The sequence below is a fragment of the Octopus bimaculoides genome, chromosome 16 (genome assembly GCF_046866305.1).
Source record: "Octopus bimaculoides isolate indiv1 chromosome 16, ASM4686630v1, whole genome shotgun sequence".
Taxonomy (NCBI): Eukaryota; Metazoa; Mollusca; class Cephalopoda; order Octopoda; family Octopodidae; genus Octopus; species Octopus bimaculoides.
In genome coordinates this window covers 30,101,581-30,122,097 of record NC_142943.1, presented here as the reverse complement: position 1 = coordinate 30,122,097, position 20,517 = coordinate 30,101,581, and the positions used below count along the sequence as shown (strand labels likewise).

Genomic DNA, 20,517 nt, shown 5'->3' with positions numbered 1-20,517 from the left:
TTAAGGAATATAATAATTAAATTTGAAAGTAGTGTCTTAATTATGTGACATTATTTCACCTTTTATTTGAGTTTCCTCAACAACTCCCGCTAGGCTTTTGTTCCCTTTCTCCAGCTTAAAATTGCAATTCATTGCAAATTTTTTTGCATGCATTATCCTGTACATCGTCAGCTACCTGTTTTATTAAAGGAACATTTGTGAATGTATCTTACTGTAGAAGGGAGTGGAGGAAGGGGAGGAGAGAAGAGGTGTGAAGGAGGAAGTAGGGAGTAGAAAGATGAGGTGGAAGAGTGGAGAGAAAGTGAAAGTCAGGAGTAGGAGATGTAGATAGATTAATAGTTCTACTGTTTACTTTTTCAAAAGAGTATTACTACCAAAGTCTGAGTAAATCCATATTAATCTGATCAGCAGAGATAATCATGTTACTGTTGTTATTGTTGCTGAAGTTATATTTATTTCAACTTTGCTGCACAAATTACAACAGATTAACAAAGAAAAAAAAGCGTTCTAAATGTGAGTCTTGTGTAAATCATGAACTTAAATTCACACACTCTTATAGACACACATATACACACATTCTCACAAACATACACACTCACACATACACTGACGCATACTCACATATGCTAATAAGCACATAATTCTTAAATTCTAATATTATTTAATAACCATTAACTCAATCCCTGGTGTAATTGTTCAATTATTTATTTATTAACTTTAAATTGTAAAGAGTTCTTGATGCAATAATTATTAACTTAAGAACATATCTATTGACAGCATAACTTGAAAAATCTATGCATTCACCCACAAAATCTAAGAACTGGAGTACAATTCCTTCTCACCTTATAAATTTAATTTATTTCCTCAGGATTCCAGTTGCTATTCAGTTTGTGTCTACCATCTATCCTTCAGACTTTGTGCATTGCAACTTACAAAAGCTTCTAAAGACCTGAAGGGATGACTGAACTCAAACATTTTGGTGCTGAAAGTATGCACATAGAGTTAAGTAAAGAGAGAAAGAGCGAGATGGAAAAGACATAACATTGAATTGGAAAACAAACAAAGGCTGTTCATTTGCACGGTTAGAGTTAGTTACAAAAGAGACACTGTAACATGTTGGGTGTCCGACTTAGTTTTGCAAGTTGGATTGAAGCACAAGCTTAATCTCTTGGGTCTGATAGATACAATTATACCTAAAAACTCCAGTTCATAATGTAGGCCATAGTAAATGGATAAAGGGGCCAACATACATTATAACAACTTCATTAATGATAGAGGAAGGGAAGAATATGCAATTGTCCACACACAGACCTATTAAAAGTCCTCAGAGTAAGAATGGTTGATATCAAAAGGGGTCGCACCTATGCACCCTAATTTACTTCTCTGTCTATCTGCTGTTTCACCACATACTTATTTTCAAGGTAGCATTTCAATTGTATCCAAAATACATTAAACATTATCCTATCTGTATATCTCTATGTTTGTCTCACAACATATTTATATCTCTAGTTAACTCTTCAATGTTTCCATACTTTAAACGTCTCCACATCAATTAACCTAATTATCTGTCAATATAAAATTAGCTGAACAATGAAAATAATAACATTTCTGAATATCCCAGATGAATTGTTAAGATTATAATTTTTTTTACAATCATTAACCTCAATGGCTAAGCAGCAAACAGCTGTATTATTACCCTTAACTTAAAAATAAAGGATCCAAGTTCAAATTCTGGCTGGTACTTATGTGGAAAAGAAAAAGAATGACCATCACCCAGAAATGAATGTGACTTGATAATATCATTAACTGTTTTAGGTTCTTGTGTAGTAACAAGCAGACAAACATCCTACGCCCCCACCACCACCACCATTAATCTAGTAGAGCCCTAAAGATGTGAAAGCTGGAGTGACAGGGGACTGCATCAGCAGTTGGCTGGATTCATTTTCAGTTGAATAGACTGGAGCAACATGAAATGAAGTGCTTTACTCAAAGACACAAGGCTCCACCCTGTCCAGCAATTAAACCCATGACATTATGAACCGGCGTCTAACATACTAATTATTAAACATCCAGAAATAAGGCACTTTATAACGATTAGAGATTAATGTAATTGAAACGGGTCTTTTTTTTAATGTTTTACTATTAATTTCCTCTTGAGAAATTAATGAGACAGGGGAGGTAACTCAAGGCTGGATTTTTTTACTACCAAATGTTCTTCCTGTCACCATCGTGTAACTATAACTATTATTCAGTTCTGACATATTTTAACCTTTTTGATATGCCTGACTGCCCCTGGATCTACAATGCAAACTTCCCATTTTAAAGTGATCTAAATTAAAACCTTCCATTAAGATTTCATGTTAATTGAGGTTCCCAACACCAGATAAATAATGAGAAAGTTACTTTACTGTGCCATTCTTTATTTTCAAAGTAAACCGAAACAAAAGACAGTGTATTTCACTAGAAACATAGTAAGAAAAGGATTAAAATACTTTGCGATGGCTGCTGTGAAATTACAAGACAGCTGCAATCTAAGCCAAAATATAAATCCAAAGCTTCAAAATAATAGGAACTAACATGGTGGCTGTGTGGTAAGTAGCTTGCTTACCAACCACATGGTTCCGCGTTCATGCGTTGACACATTCTTCAAAATTTATCGCCGCTCAGTATTGTAAAAACAGCAAAACTCGTCTAACCGCCGTTTGTGTTCCTTACTCTTATAAATGAAAAAAAATGTCTTCTAAGTCAAAACTACATCGATCTAGCTGAAGCAAATGAAGCAATATTGTGTTTTAGATGACAAGTCAACGTGATGAAATACCGTTAATACAGCAAATTTCTTAAAAGGCAAGAATTTGGAGTGAAATGCTTGAATGCATGAAGGAATAACAAATGTTGGAAATTGGTGCATAATGCATGGTATAAATTCAGTTTAACTACTTGCATTAAATTCTTATATTTATGCTGTTGGATTTCATTCGTCATCGGTTCTAATATTTGCTAGTACATATAAGGTGAAACATGGAGTTGAAACAGAAGTTTGTCTTTGGAGACTCAATCAGCCAATCGATAGTTGTGCTCGACAACATACAGATTTTGCAACAGCTCACATCTTACTGCTGATCTCATTACATACTGTGTACCTGTTGATGTAGTGCGATTTGAACAAAAGTATAGAACCGACTTTGCACAAGGCTTTGAAGATTTAAACGTTTTATAGATTTATCCAACAGTTCGCTATCCAAGTGACTACATTGTCAAATGTATCTTGGTTTGAGACCGAAAGCTGTGACATTAGAGAAATCAATCTCAGTCTGATCAAGAATAATTAAGATAGTGTTAACATTTTTAATGCGATAAACTTTAATAAGCTGATCAGTAATAATCATGTAACGGAGAACAAACGACAGTAACCAGTGATTAAAAACAATTAATTAAACATTTGATTATTGTAACTTTAAAATGCGATGGTATTTAAAAATATCACATGGTATGGATCTAAACATTTCCACTTCAGTTCTCATCAACCATCTTTGGAATCTTCATAATTTCTGAAAGTTAACGTTTATAGCTTTTAATGAGAAATCTTTGAAGAAAGACGTTTTAAGTGCTTCCGCATGTAGGGGAGACAACTCACGACATCAATTGACTTCATAAACTCCAAATAGGACCCCTTGGTACGAATATGATACTCCTGTCACTACTTCAACAAGTACAAAAATTGAGGTTTACCAAGTTATACTACAACTAATAATAATAATAATCATCGTCATTATCATCATTATCATCATCATTATTATTATTCAGTAGTTTTATTTTTATAACGTACTTTCACTTCTCTACCGAGCGCAGCTCTGTGTGTCTTGGGTATGTGATGTGGTTTGCTGTGATGCTCTTATGTTTACTGTATTGAAAGTGTTCTGTGTAGGATGAACAGGCACAATTCTCGTTTTAAGATGCCACATCTTTTGTATTTCAATTTCCAGGTCCTTATATTTACTTAGTTTGTCAAATTCCTTGACAAATGCATTTTTATCAGTAGATACATTTACATCAATTTAATAATAATAATAATAATAATAATAATAATAATAATAATAAGGATGACCTAAAATTATATGCTAAAATCGACAGAGAGCTAGAAACATTACTACAGACAGTACACGGCTTTACCAAGGAAATAGATATGAAATTCAGATTAGAAAAATGTGCCAAAGCAACCCTGAAAAGAGGAAAATTAGTTAAAAGTAGCAATATAACACTAGATAAAACCAATGAAATAAGAGAACTAGACGAAAGCCAACCATACAAGTATTTAGGAGTCAATGAACTAGATAGGATACAACATACACAAATGAAAGAAAAAATAAAGAAAGAGTACTATAGACGAGTTAGATCAATACTAAAAATAGAGCTCAATGCTAAAAACAGAGCTCAATGCTAAAAACAAGATAATGGGTATCAACACTTTAGCTGTCCCAGTTATAAGCTACAGCTACAACATCCTTAACTGGACACTAAACGAACTATCTAAAATAGACAGGAAAACAAGAAAAATAATGACAGGATATAGGATGCACCACCCAAAATCTGACATAGAAAGGCTATATATACAACGCACAGAAGGTGGAAGGGGTCTTATACAGCTAGAAAACTATTATAAAATAACCACCATAGGACTGCAAAAATACCTACTCCAGAAGCAAGTATTTAAGGAAGCTGACAAATACAAACAAGAAATCAATCTACCTAACAAATACGAAGAAGAAGAAGAAGAAGAAGAAGAAGAAGAAGAAGAAGAAGAAGAAGAAGAAGAAGAAGAAGAAACAACAAAAGCTATAAAATAAATGAAATCCAAACCAAAACTAGAACAGCAACGGACCATAATAAAACGATGGCAAGAAAAGCCCCTACATGGTAAATACTGGGCTAAACTAAATGCAAAAGAAATAGACAGAGACAAATCCCAGCAATGGTTGAGAAGCTCAGGACTCAAAGCAGAGACTGAAGGTTTTTTAATTGCTGCACAAGACCAAAGCCTCCCCACCAGAAATTACCAAAAACACATAATGAAAAGAAACATAACAAGTAACTGTAGAATATGTGGAGATGGACAAGAAACAATAAATCATATTATCTCTGGCTGCCCAGTCCTGGCTAAGAAGGAATATATTCACAGACACGACAGAGCTGGGACCTATATACACTGGAAGCTATGCCAACACTATGGAATAACAATAGAAAAAAGATGGTATAAACACACGCCAGAAAAGGTCACAGAAAACGAGAAAGCAACCATACTCTGGGATATGCCAATACACACAGATAGAGAAATTAAGGCAAATAGACCAGATATAGTTGTCAAAGATCACGAAGAAAAAAAATGCTTTCTAATTGATGTATCAATACCAGTAGATGACAACGTTTCTCTAAAAGAAATGGAAAATCTTTCAAAATACAAAGACCTGGAAATAGAGATAACTCGAATGTGGAATCTAAAAACAGAAACAATTCCTATCATAGTAGGTGCCTTAGGTATAATAAAAAAATATTCAGACAAATACATAACAAAAACACCAGGACTTACAAATATATATAACATACAGAAAATTGCACTACTGGGTACTGCACACATTCTACGCAAAACACTTTCAATACAGTAAACATAAGAGCACCACAGCACATACCCAAGGCGGACAGAGCTGCGCTCGGTAGTGAAGTGAAAGCACGTTATAAAAATAAAACTACTGAACAATAATAATAATAATAATAATTGTCAATAGCGAATATATATTTGTTTTTTCTTACTGCATGATTATGTCTGTTTATCTGTTATGATTCTCCTCTTTGTATTAAATACGTTAATACTAACTTCACTTCTTTCTTACAGAAAGCATCTATATGGTGTTGATTTACATATCTTTCTCTAACATCGATATCACACATTTTATTTCTTCATTCTTTAAACAAGTCTAGTTTTCATGCCGACCTGTTTACAGTTTACTGCATTTTACATTTAAAAACAACAACAACGAAATAGATTCTCCTGTCGCTTCTTTATTATGTAAGACAATGACGATGTTATGAGATCGTTACATCTCTGAAGCTGTCTCCCATACTTCGTGAATAATTCAAAAAACAATATCAGTCGATGAACGATATTGTTTTATCTTACTAATATAATAATTTCTAGTTAACTTTTTTTACTTCCCCTGCATTAAATATGTAAAGGCTAAATCATCATTTATTAGTAACAAAAAAACTGGGGAAGAAAATATATATTCAGTAACTGTATTGAGATCCCAAAAGATGAATGCTCAATTGCTAACATTAAGCTAGGAAAACATCTTGTATACACATGCTAGAGATACACACGTCCGCATACACATGCAGTAGACACACACGTCTGCATCCACATGCACACACACCCACGCACATACATAACACGCACGAACCCTCTTCAGGCATTACAACTCAGTTGCTTAAGAAAATTATTAAAAAAAAAAAAAGAAACACGTCAAAAGAAAGTATAAAGAAAGCTTAGCCAATATTTTTCTTAAAGTTATGGTATTTTTAATCTCCTGTTCAGATTATGTTTTAAGCAATTATTCATTCATGCTTTATGGTAACAAATGGGTTTAGAGCGGAATTACGACCCTCTTAATAACTAGGTTATTGTAGCCTCAATAGATCCTAGTTTGAAAATTGCGAGCAGAATATGGTGCCCTTAATTTTACTATTATTTATGTATAATAGTTAAATTAATTAGTTACGTGTACGTGTATGCATATATATATATATATATATATATATATATATATATATATATATATATATATATATATATATATATATATATATATATATATGTATGTATGTATGTATATATATACATACTAACCAAGCATTTTAGACTATTAACAATATCTATTCGTTATCTATTATAGGCTGACAGCATTTTTTGTGGACGATTTGTGGACCAGCGTCATCGTACTCCTGCTTGGTAATCCACTGTTTTTCAAAAGTGGACAGAGAAGGTAACAGAGTACCACCAATCCATGCAAAGTTTTCACGATCTTGTTGACCAATGACCTTAATTTTCATGGTGGGTGGTGCAAGATCACTGACTTCCTTCTGTAAACGATCAGCAATACCTGGGTACATTGTGGAACCACCGGATAATACAGCGTTGGCATACATATCTTTCCTAACATCGATATCACACCTCATGATTGAATTGTAAGTTGCTTGATGAATACCAGTAGATTCGACATCAATTAAAGATGGCTTGAACAAAGCTTCTGCCGCTTGGAACCTTTCTTGATTCATAGAGATGACTTGTCCATCGGGCAACGTATAACTCTTTTCCAGAGATGAAGAGGAGTTTGCAGTTTTCATTTCTTGTTCGTAGTCTATGGCAACATAGCATACACTTTCTTTGATATTTCGAATGGTTTCTCTCTCAGCAGTTGATGCAAAAGTTAAGCCACGATTAACTAAGATCTTTCTCTGGTAATCTGTCAAGTCTTTACCAGCAAAATCAAGACGCGTGACTGCCTGAGCCAGGGTGTACCCATCATAGATGGGGACAATATGGGTGACGCCATACCCTGACTCAATAACAATGCCTGTCGTACGACCAGAAGCATAAAGGGACAATACAGGCTGCATACCTACATACATGCCAGGGATGTTAAATTTTTCAAACATAATTTTCGTCATCTTTTCTCTGTTGACCTTAGGGTTATAAACAGTCTCGGTCATAAAGACAGGGTGTTCTTCAGGTGAAACTTTCAACTCGTTGTTGAATATATGATGCCAAATCTTTTCCATATCATCCCAGTTGGTTACGATACCACGTTCAATGGGGTACTTTAAGGTAAGGTCTCCTTTCTTGCTTTTAACGTCATTTCCAACATAACCGTCTTTGTATCCACTTTCCACCTGAAATACAGTAAACAATAATTAGATTCCTAGAAACTGAAATTAATTTTGAAAAAAATATTGTCAGAATATGAATTACAGAAACAAATAAATTACAAATGAATGAAATTATATTTTTATATCAAAGGTACCAAATAAAAGTAAAATGTCTTGAATAACTGAAACTCTATCCAGAACATTCTCTTACGCATCGAGTATCACCAGCGTTAGAGAAATTTTTTATGGAATTGGTTCCGAACTTTCCTTCTGAGTTCAAAACCGTCCAACTTAACTTTGGATTTTATATTTCTGGGGTTCGATGAAAACAAAGTGCTAGTCAAGTACTAGACATATTTTGTAAGGACATAGTAGTAAGGACATAGTAGTAAGGACATAGTGGAATCATGACCGAAAGACTGTGGTTTCGATTCCTGGACCAGGCAATGCGTTGTGCCTTTGAGCGAATCACTTCGTTTCACGTTGCTCCAGTTCACTCATCTGGTAAAGATGAATAATCCTGCGAAGGACTGGCGTCCTGTCCAGGGGTTAAATATATATATACCCCAAGGAAACCGGAAAGCCAGCCCGTATGAGTTTGTATACCTCGGTAAGGAACTTTGTCTCTTTTACTGAACTGCAATAAAGATTTTCTTAAAGAAGTAAGACATACAATTCATGCAAGACGAGAATTGAACAAATACTACATTGTGACCAAATATTCACTTATTTTTATTGTACTTTCTGTGCTCGTGAAAACCAAGTGCTTGTGCTCTTGGAAAACGCAGGGTTCTCCGAGACTGGTGAGATCAAAGCATTTAACGTTCCTCTGGAACATTTGAAAGTCGACAACTACAGGAATAGCATGCGCCGGATTGTCATTCCTGGGGACCAACGATCTGAGAAAGATAGAGTTGGAGATGAATGTCTGGGAAGAAATGTGAGTACATTACAGATGATGAAAGGAGAGCTGGATGAGTTAGGAGTGTTTGAGTGAAGGCAGTACGGGACTAACCAGCTCCGAGAAATACAGACCTCTATAGTAGAGTTAGAAAGATCAAAGAGAAGAAACAAATAAGTGTGTGTCTGAGGTTTAAGTGGGTCAGTCAGCCACACGAAGCTAATCAGTCGGTTGACTTATTTATTTTATATTTTTGATGCGCTCTAAGTAGGATGTCAATATTTCAGCTGAACCGTCACAGAAGTGAGGGCAGTATTGTGATCTGAGTTTTCTACACGGTTGATAGTTGTGAGGTGATTTTCTGGTTGTGAAGAGGAAAGTTGTTATAGTGAAGATGTGTATTCACCAGGAGAGATCGTCAGTGATTGCGAGGCCTAGCATTTGCAGCAACTTTGAAGACTTTAGTTGCGTGCTCTTCGTATTGAGAGGTGAGCGAGGTAATTCCTTTTACTTGATATATGCGGTGATTGTGCCTTTTGTGCTGTTGAAGGAGACAGGAACATGACCACATTGTGAGATATTTCTGGGTGGGCGACATAAAAGAGTCGATCCTCAATAGAAGAGTCGGTCCTCCGTATGGTTTAGAACCTTCTTAGTAGCTCTTAAAGCTCTTGTACAGTTTCTCAATTCTAATTTAACTTTAAGCTGTTAAGTAAAACTACGAAACAAATGTGTTTTAATTAATGAATATGTTTGACGTGAGCCCGCAAAATCAAATCCATGTTTTCAGACTTTTAGTGAGCTTATGTTTTTATAAAGCTTTCCTTTCACAAGTTCCAGCTTAATCTAGTGGTTGGAAAACATTGTGAATGTATAACATATATGATGCATGGGCTCCAGGGAGATGTGTCTTGTGTATCATATGTGATACGGCACACGCAAAGGGTTAAAATTGCCATCCTCAACAAATATTTTGGAATAACGTATGGGATACACCGAGGGATCACACGCTTAAATGCACGAACAATCTGGACATTCTTAGAATTGTTTCGAAAGAACTGCAGTTTTAGTGGAATGTGGCATTTTTTGTCCACCTACACGTTCAACTTAACTATCACCCACGCGTGCACACATACACACACACACACACACACACACACACACACACACACAAACGCACACTCATACACACACATGCAATTGTATAGCGGTTATAGTGATCGCCTAAGGGATAAAAATATCCATATTTGCTATCGATTATCAGTTACCAATGCTCTCCCGGTAGATTATCTTTTAATACGAAACATGACATCACATTTCTGTGACATTTCTGTTATGTCACAGAAATGTGATGTCATGCTTTGTATTAAAAAAATAATCTACAGATGTGGTGCAATTTGTTTGTTTGTTGATCAAAAGATTTCTCCATTTTGTCATTATCTAAATTTATATATATTTGTGTGTGTGTGTGTGTGTGTGTGTATATATATGTATGTATCTATATATATTCATATATATATATATATATATATATATATATATATATATATATACATATATATATATATATGACCACTACATTTATATTTTTTTCTCCTTGTTTTTCTCCTTATTCTTTCTGTTGAAGCGCGTAACTCGAAACGTTAAAGACTCTCTGTATTCCCGAGCGTTAAACTAATACATCCTTTTGTTGTTTACACCACCTGTCCTCGTCTGTTGCTGTTTTTTTTTCGTAAATTCTCCCATATATGTGTGTGTGTGTGTGTGTGTGTGTGTGTGTGTGTGGAGGCGCAATGGCCCAGTGGTTAGGGCAGCGAACTCGCGGTCATAGGATTGCGGTTTCGATTCCCAGACCGGGCGTTGTATGTGTTTATTGAGTCAAAACTCCTAAAGCTCCAAGAGGCTCTGGCAGGGGCTGGTGGCGAACTCTGCTGTACTCTTTCAACACAACTTTCTCTCACTCTTTCTTCCTGTTTATGTTGTACCAGTATTTCAAAGGGCCGGCCCAGTCACGCTGAATCTCTCCGAGAACTACTCAGTCACTTGCGCGTTGACTTCACGAGCAGGCTATTCCGTTGATCGGATCAACTGGAACCCTCGTCGTCGTAACCGACCGAGTGCGACGATATATATATATATATATATACACACACAGAAAGAGAGAGATACACACACACGTACATATATGTCTATGTATGTATATATGTATGCATGTACGTATGCATGTCTGTATGTATACAGATGGCAAGTGGGCCCCTGCGCCATTAGAATCCAAATAAGGGAGCCCATGGTAGTATCTAAGGGGCTCATCGCCTCAAGTTTGAGAATTCTTTATTCACTCCTGGAAGAATGCATTAATTATTTCAGCCTGGCTAGGTTTGTAGACAGTTGAAAAGAACACTTTTAAGAAGAAAAATTAAATGATAGCATTGTAGTTGCGAGTGGGTCCCCTTATAGTTGCGGGTTGGCCCCTTTAGTCTCCTGGCAACCAATATTTTTAGACCCAGTCTGCCACTGTATGTATACATACGGAATGTTATGACAACCGTACACATAATCTAAGTTAGGTATTTAAGTGAAGCACATATATGTAATGTGTGTGTGTGTGTGTGTGTGCGTTTTATAATATTACTATCGGTGACTTATTCGTGAATCAGAAAAAAGCACACTTCTAAAGAAAAATAGAGCAATTATATATCTAACTATTTATTTGTGAAAAAGGCGGACGCTGTCTTACAAGCAGTTGTGCAGGCAAAAGTGTGAGTAAATGTGGTCGGATTGACCTGAACATTTGCACACCAATGTTAAAAGTGCTGGGAAGTTTGCATGGCAACTTTGAGTTTGCTCCGTTGAAAGGCGTGGCCTATAGGGCAAAATTCCTCATCTTTAAAATGAAATCGGGTTATAATACTAGTATATATATAAAGAAGACATACCTCATTTTTGGAATAAGCCACAACTGAAGGGGTCACTGTCTTTGGTGTAGTGTCATCTCGAAACCCAGCTTTGCAGGTATCCGATCCATTGTCAATGACGATGAAATCAAGCTTACTGTCCATGTTTGTGCTTTAAAGTTAATAAAGATTTTACTGCGATTGTAAATAAATTTTAAAAGTCTGGTTTATTTATTGTTTTTTTTTTTTTCTGGAATGTGTGTTTGTCCTAGATTTATCTGCTGCTGTTTAACAAAAGTAAATATTTTAAAACAGGTACGATCATCGTCGATATTAGTATGGTTGTGACAGAATTATTTCCTTGTCTTGATCAACTTATCCGCCCAGAAACTTGTTGTTGTTGTTGTTGTTGTTGCTGTTATTTTTGCTGTTGTATTACCTCCAACGTTTTGTCGGTGTCATTTATAAGGAGAGAGAGTCTCATATATGGTAATGAAGCCGCAAGTTATTTCAAGGGAAACAAGTAAAGAAAGAAAAGGAAAAAAAACTGAAATGAAACGAAAAAAAAAAAGCTGGATTGAAGAAATGGGTGAAGGCAGAGGAGAAGAACAGACGTGTCAAGTGAACTGTGTAATGAACCAATACGTTGTAGTGTGTTATGATATTAGTACAGACTTACACTTGGGTAATGACTAGTTATGCTTGACTAACTCGACTTCAGGTCACAACTACACATTAGTCAAGTCAGTGATGACTTGTGTGTGTGTGTGTGTGTGTGTGTGTGTGTGTGTGTGTCTGTGTGTGTATGTGCGTGCGTGTGTGTGTGTGTGTGTGTGCACATGTGTGTACATGTGTCCGTGTGTCTGTGTGTATATGCACGCATGTATGTGTGTGTGGGTGTGTCCGTGTCTGTGTTGTTGTTTATAATTCAAAATTTAAAAGTTCGATTCGGGGTTTGGAGTCGTATTTTAGTTTAAAACTTACGCATTTAATTTTCCCTCTTTTGAAACTACAACTTATCTACCATATTTTCTATCCTCAAAATCTAAACATACTTTTTATCTACATGAATAATGCTGTGCTGATTATAATTTCAGGGTGTGACTTTAAAAACACTCACACACACACACACTAGACAAGTGCGTAGGACAAAACCTACGACATATATCTGTCTCTTTGTATTTGAATATTGTTATTTTTAGATTAACAAGCATGACACTTATCTCTATTATCCCATATGAAAGTATTTATGTCAGCCCACTCAGACGGCAGAATATATTTAAAAGAATATTAACCGTCCTTATGACAAGTGATGCAGTGAATATATACTCTTGCTAATTGCAGGTAATAACAGGTAATGTAACAGATACAGAATAATTAGGATTTTACTTTTTTTGTTTTCAAATTTTATTGGGAATGAATGCGAATAAAATGAACGCTAATTTTCAAAATAGATACATTTCAAATTTTGGCACAAAGCCAGCAAATTCCAGCGGGGGGGGGGAGTCGGTCAAGTCGACCCCAGAGTTCAACTGGTACTTAGTTTATCGACCCCGAAAGGATGAAAGGCAAAGTCGACTTCAGCGGAATTTGAAGTCAGAAGGTAAAGACAGACGAAATGCTTAGCGCCCGATTCTGCCAGCTGACCGCCTTAAAATAGATATGTTTATTAAAATAAGATTTCACTTGAATTAACTTGTCATTTGTATATTTGCAATAAGTATGTTATCAATAGGAACAATATTGGTTTTTATATCATGTAATTATACTTGTGACGTAAAGCACTGTTTGAACCCATTTGTCCCCAATATTATTTGTCATATGATCGGGAAGACTAATTAGCAAGTAGTAATCAAGGGACATAATAGCAGTAAGATTACAGTTATCTCCCGTTGAAGAATATCTTGAGAAATTGAAACTTGGCTAATTCTATTCATTTTTATATTAATAGATATTATATCAATCGATATTGGCAGTATTTTGAAACAGAAGTATCAAAATTTGAAACTCTTCGTTTAATTTATTCATCCAGTTCCATGATTTATCTACTTTTCTAATTATTTTTACATTAATTTATTGTGCCAAGACATTCGCATTGTTCAAAACATTCTGATATCTTTCTTGTGCCATAAACTGTCTTCTATTTCATTTTCCGTGTTGGCAAATATTGCATTTCTTAACGTAACCAATATTCTACTGTGTTACAGGCATCAACAACTGCACGTGATTGTGGTTAGATTGTCCGTGATAATTAGATAGAAGGTAAAAATAAGAAGTGTTTATAAGAATTGGATGAGATATGACGGCTCGGCCGTCTTTCCCCAGTTCTTATATTAATCATTAAATCCAGAAATACAACAACACGAGGGGTAACGTAACAACAGATCAATAGTTTATTCTAGGTTGGTGTAGAGCCGTTTCGTTCCTGGGTGAACAGACATGCCGCTAGAATACCAAAGGAAGCTTCGACCACATGTTAGGGTCGAGTTGGGACAGCCTGAAAGAACGTCCTGTCGCCACAGCTGCTGGATGGATAAGAGAGCGAACGCTATTGCTTTTTCTCCACCTGTTGCATTGCGCATGCGTGCTCGGGTACTTCCGCTGACGGCAAATCCCTTGCACATGTGCAATGGCACTTCTCAAGATGACGGCCACACGCGCCACTACATGTTCTTAGATATGAATGACCCAACAATAAATGATATTTCTTTCCATATATTGTAGAATCTCGGTTTACGAACTTAATTCGTTCTTGAAGGAAGGCCGTTCGTCACAGCGAATTCAAGCAGGAATGTGCTCTCCTGCTGATACTCCCAGCTTGTCGCCAACCGTTGTTTTCGGCTTGCGTGTTCGTTATTCGAAACACCGTTCGTCACCCGAGTCGTTTTATGTTTGAACCCGGAAGAATGATCGACATTCTAACGATTTTGTCAATCTACTATCCAAATCTACGTCGATTCTATGTACAGAATGATAGGCAGTCAACCCTATCGTCTAATGGTTCATCTATTTGAAGATGTCCTTTCGATTTTATTATTTTATAAGTATTTAAGTCATTAAAGGGGGAGCTCTTTCTTTTATAAAGTTTTATACGAAATTTAATGAAAAAATGTTTTTCTGTTACGCGGACATTCATGAATTTTTGTTTGAGTTTGAGTCGGTCAAACCAATCAGAGTAACAGCAAAAGTTTTTCAACTTCTGTTGAAATCCAATTCTTATTCTATTGTTTTATTTTTATTATTATTTTTCCTAATAACCACAACAATAATCTTTTATTTTTTATTTTCAGAATTTACCAATAATAATAGATCACAACTACTGAGAAATCCATATGCCGTTTCAGCAATGTATGGGGAAGAACAATTTTCGTTTGTAATGAATAAATAAAAATGCGCATGTTAATAAAACGAAAATATCGTTGTGTCAAAGAGGGACAAAGTAGAAAGACATCTTTTTACGGTTCGTAAAACATTTATGAATATGTAAGGAACGACCGTGCGAACTCAAAAAGGAGAAATGGTGACGAATGGAAAAACAGAGGACTCCTTTTATTTAAACGTGTCACACGGTCGAACACAAAATATATATATCAGAGATGATATACATAATATGTTATACTACGATAACATTGATGACCAGTAATGAAAGACCACAACCGTATTAGATGAATAACAGAAATATTTAGTATGGCGTTAAAGATGTATGCCTGTGTGAGAGTGTGAATGCGACATATAAGAACATAATCAAAGACAGGCCGTCGTACAAAGAAAAGTATGTATGTGAGTGATACATGTGTGTGTGTGTGATTTATTACAACAGATGGAAAGAGAGTCAATAACACGTGAGCAATTATACCAGTTCTTGTGTACACAATAGTATGAGTCTGTATGTGAAAGTTGGGGAGGCTGTGTGTGGCAGAGCTGATCACTAGTTGTGATGTCGTGGCATCGATGCCGGGCCGTGATTCTTGTTATACAGATGTTCGTCGCTGGCTGAGATTTCTTGTCTGTTTATTTATCGTGGTGAAGCAGAGTCACCTAACAGAATCGAAGAGAGAGATGTACCGCGGTGGTTTGGATTGATGTACATAGTAAGTCGTGTAGACGCTGGTGGTGAAAAGGCTGCTTGGTAGTAATCGTGTTGGTCATGACGATGATGCTGGATAGTAGTCGTAGACTCTTGTTGCTGATGTGGCGACGGCGGTGGTCATCGTTGGCTGGACGAAGCTGTTGAAGTGGTCGCTGGCTGATTGTTGCTGCTGCTGTCGTGTGGTACACGGAACAGTCTCTAAGAGAAACTGAACCGAAACAAATTTGCTGGGTATGAGTTGCTCTATTTAAGGCGTTAAGGGGACTCCCAGACGGTGATAGAAAAACACTATCACGTGACCTTATTAAGGGCTGTGATTGGTCAGTTTGCATTCTGGCGGGAACGGTTCGAAGAAGTTGCCGATTCGAATAATGATCAGTCACGTGATGACAAGGAGATGTTCTCCGCTACGCTCGCGTGTGTTTATATTTAAATGAGAAGAATGGCGATAGCAGTTTTGTATCTAATGACGATAGGTAGTTTCACTACAAATACATGCCTCCAAATTCGGAAATATATAAAACAAAAACAAAAGAAGATATATTTTTCAATGCGTAAATAGTGAGATTCTTTCGCGAATTTTGAGGAACAGACGTGAAAATTAAAACCCAACTGGCATGATTAGCCGTAACGTATTTTTCTCAGTAATCAAAGTCTAAAGCCTTGCTGTATTTTGTACATTTGATGTTGGGAACAAAATGGGTCTTGTTTACAGCAAGACCACTCGTTAACCAAGTGATAGAGACTAGTCTACATCATCCAGCATTGTGAGTCACTAAACAGACGGTTCTAGAGGTCTGGTTCAAGCCAGAGCTCCCTGTTGATAATAACAGGGACAATATCATAAGTAGAATTGACAAGCTCAGCCAGATATGGGTTGAAAAGCTATCTGTGAAAGGTCAGCCAGATGAAACGAATGCGGTTCATTTTGCTTATCTCACACCCATTAAATAATTACCATTAAAAAATTGGGTTATCTCCCCACTAAAAAATTGCGTTTTTGCGGCGATAAGAGATTGGATTAAAAGAGATCCTTTTGATTCAATACTTCAACACATTCTTGACATTTAGCCTCCTCAATAAGAATGGTATGATTTGTTATAAAAATGTTATCAGATTCAATAGGATATTAAATTTTTTCAATTTTCCTGTTTATTTGTTTCCGTTTTCATGTTTATTAATGTTCTCATTTTCTTTTTCTTTGTTTTATTGGGGGTTAAATAATTTTATTAGGTGAGGGAGATAACCAAAAGTATCGAAATTTTTCATAAACCGGGGGAGATATCCCAATATTTTAATGGGGGTGAGATAACCAATAAGTACCACGAATGCATACACCACCATCATCGTTATTTATTATCACCTGATCATCATGCCTTGCCCCAGTTTCCTTTTCCGCTTCTGGTGAAAGGAAAGCGTTCCATTGGTTCGAACGTCCATCTTCTGCCAACTCGCTCTATGCAAAGAGTTTGATATTCTTTTATTCATTTATTTGTTTCAGTCATTTGACTGCAGCCATGCTGGAGCACCGGCTTTACTCGAACAAATCGACCCCAGGACTTATGGTTTGTAAACCTAGTACTTATTCTATTGGTCTCTTTGCCGAACCACTAATTTACGGGGACGTAAACACACCAACATCGGTTGCCAAGCGATGGTGGAAAGGACAAACACAGAAATACACACACACACACACACACATATACATATACATATACGACGGGCTTCTTTCAGTTTCCATCTACCAAATCTACTCACAAGGCTTTGGACGTCCCGAGGCTTTAGTAGAAGACACTTGCCGAAGGTGCCACGCAGTGGGACTGAACCCGGAACCATGAGGTTGGTTAGCAAGCTACTTACCAAACAGCCACTCCTGCGCCTACTTACCACACAGCCACGCCGGCGCCTACTTACCACACAGCCGCGCCGGCGGTATGCGGAAATTGCAGTCTTTTCATAGACTCCGGATGGAAAACAGGTGACGTCAGCGTTTGTGTGATCTGTTTCTGCAGATTGATTCTCGCGCGGAACTATTGAGTTGGATCGAGTGAAGATTAGGTTCCTGGCATCTTGAATATTGTTAGGCAGTCACCGTTCTCTACCAATCGGAAATGTAGCCAATGTTAACATCGAGTCTTCAGATATATATATATCTGAAGACTCGATATATATGTATATGTATGTATGTATATGAAAGAAGGTTTGAAAATGCAATTTTAAACATGTTTATTGACTTGACCGGTTTCACTTTTTTTAGAAAAAGATTGTAAAGCTTTGTATAAGGTTTGTTGTGTTAAGTACTGGTTGTCACAAAAGTATTAAAATACAGTTATACATTCTTTGATAATAATAAGAAAATGTTAAAAAGAGTTTACAAGAAAGTATTTAAGAAAGTGTTCAGAACGGACTATAAAAAGTATTTGAGTTCAATAAAAATCATGTTTGTTTGATAGTATTTATATCCACAGAAGGAGATATTTAAGAATTTACAAAAAATTGGAGAGGAACTGAGCTGTCTTTCTGACATTTTCTGTCAGAAATATATATATATATATATATATATATATATATATATATATATATATATATATATATATATATATATATATATATATTCTTTTATTCCTCTCTCTCTCTCTCTCTCTCTCTCTCTCTCTATATATATATATATATATATATATATATATATATATATATATATATATATATATATATATATTCTTTTATTCCTTTACTTGTTTCAGTCATTTGACTACGGCCATGCTGGTGCACCGTCTTTAATCAAACAAATCAGCCCCAGGACTTATTCTTTGTAAGCCTAGTACTTATTCTATCGGTACCTTTTGCTGAACCACTAAGTTACAGGGACGTAAACATACCAACATTGATTGTTAAGCGATGGTAGGAGGGCAAACACAGACACACAAATACATATATGTGTGTGTATGTTTGTGTGTGAGTGTGTATGTGTATACACATATTTATATATGTAGTTGAAATATACGGAAATACAAAAGATGAAGCCAGCTGTATGAACAACAAGCAGGTGTATTAGTTTGACGCTCGAGAAAGTGGGAAAGTCTTTTACGTTTCGAGCCTATGCTCTGCAACAGAAAGGAATAAGAGAAAATAAACAGAGAATATTAAAAACTTACGGATTTAGCGATCAATCATGGTGATGGATGCATGTATGTATGTATGTACATAGAAACTTCTTGAACGCTCAAAACGTTTGCCTGAACATTTACTAAGTTTAGGAAGCGGTCTTACTTGGTCACAAGTTGACTTCCACCGTAATAAAGAATATACTTTAGCAGGCACTTAATAACCACACAACACAAATACATACTCTCATAAATATATACACTAATATATTTATTTAAGTCAAGGAGGCGTTAATATGCCGGAAAGTTGATTAGCGGCATTTCTCCTGGTTTCATATGTTCTGAGTTTAAATTTCATAGGGGGTTCGAATTGCGTTTCATTCTTTCTAGGGCGGCAAGTTACTACGCTAAGCAAAATGTTTAACGACATCTCGTCTGCCTTTATGTTCTGAGAGGAAATTCCGCTGGTATTGGCTTCGTCGTTCGTCCTTTCAGAGTCGTAATCGACTTAATTCCTTACTCCGAAATTGTTGGCCTTGTTCCCAAATTAGAAACCAATAGAATGGATTATTCTAAGGCGGCGAGCAGGCAGAATCGTTAATCCACCAAGAAAAAATACTTAGCGACATTTCATCCGCCTTTATGTTCTTAGTTCAAATTTCACCAAGGTGGACTTTGTCTTTTATCCTCTCGATATGGATAATACAAGTACTGGTTGGGCACTAAGGTCGATGTAATTGACTTAACCCCTTCGAGCACTGAGATCGATGTAATCGTCTTAACTACTTCCCCGAAATTGCTGGCCTTGTGCTAAAATTTTAAATCAATATATTTATATTTAAGTGTTTGTATTCTTTTCTTTTCCCCCATCCACACAGCCATCTATTTATCTCAAACCATTAATCATGAAATATTCTGTCATTGATAAATTTCAAAACGAAAGTATTTGATTGGCTGTCTTTTGAAGTAGATAAAGTGTTAAATGTGGACTTGCCTCATTTGCCCGATGAACGCTATTGAGGTAAGGTTGCTTTTTTTTGTTTTTTTGTTTTTCCGCCCTTTCAAAAGTTAAAGCTTAGATTGTAGCTTACATCTGCTCTGATTGTACGATCAAAGCCTTTCCATTTGTGGCGGTCCAGTCTCTTTGTATTTTAGGGACTACACTTGTCAATGTGTCTTTTTATGTCTGTGTGTGAGTGTGTCCGTTTGTGTACATGTACACGTGTGTGGGGAGTGCATTTGTACAATGTGCAAGTATGTGTGTTGTTGTTAATGTAATTCAGTTTCCGATTAGGCCTTGATTGTTAAGACCTGCAATCAAAGACAATCCAACCATGACCTTTCCTACACTATGATTTTTTTTTTGGCTTCTTTTTTCTGATATGTTGCAATGCAACTGAGATACCTTTACAGCGAGTTCATTATTATTATTATTATTATTATTATTATTATTATTGTTATTATTATTATTATTCGTCGTTTAACGTCCGCTTTCCATGCTAGCATGGGTTGAACGATTTGACTGAGGACTGGTGAACCAGATGGCTACAACAGGCTCCAATCTGATTTGGCAGAGTTTCTACAGCTGGATGCCCTTCCTAATGCCAA

General features: G+C 36.1%; 1 protein-coding gene and 1 long non-coding RNA gene across 2 annotated transcripts; one reads left to right on the top strand and one right to left on the bottom strand.

Moving 5' to 3' along the window:
* Positions 1 to 6,037: 6,037 nt before the first annotated feature.
* LOC106872654 (actin, cytoplasmic 3) lies at positions 6,038 to 12,733 on the bottom strand. The gene is made up of 2 exons (XM_014919717.3): positions 11,758 to 12,733; positions 6,038 to 7,944 (listed from the first exon to the last, which is right to left on the bottom strand). Exons 1-2 carry the CDS (start codon positions 11,878 to 11,880, stop codon positions 6,928 to 6,930), a joined length of 1,140 nt encoding a protein of 379 aa, XP_014775203.2. The 5' UTR covers positions 11,881 to 12,733; the 3' UTR covers positions 6,038 to 6,927.
* LOC149132333 (uncharacterized) lies at positions 8,292 to 18,260 on the top strand. Its single transcript, XR_016244628.1, has 2 exons — positions 8,292 to 9,309; positions 15,006 to 18,260. It is a non-coding gene; the product is annotated as an uncharacterized LOC149132333 (long non-coding RNA).
* The last annotated feature ends 2,257 nt before the right edge of the window (positions 18,261 to 20,517 follow it).

What these genes read in the sequence shown, in the direction of transcription:
- LOC106872654 (XM_014919717.3), bottom strand. Translation starts at nt 11,880, where the DNA reads ATGGACAGTAAGCTTGATTTCATCGTCATTGACAATGGATCGGATACC. An exon ending in TGGCTTATTCCAAAAATGAG is followed by an intron (nt 7,945 to 11,757) that starts GTATGTCTTCTT and finishes ACTGTATTTCAG; the next exon opens with GTGGAAAGTGGATACAAAGA.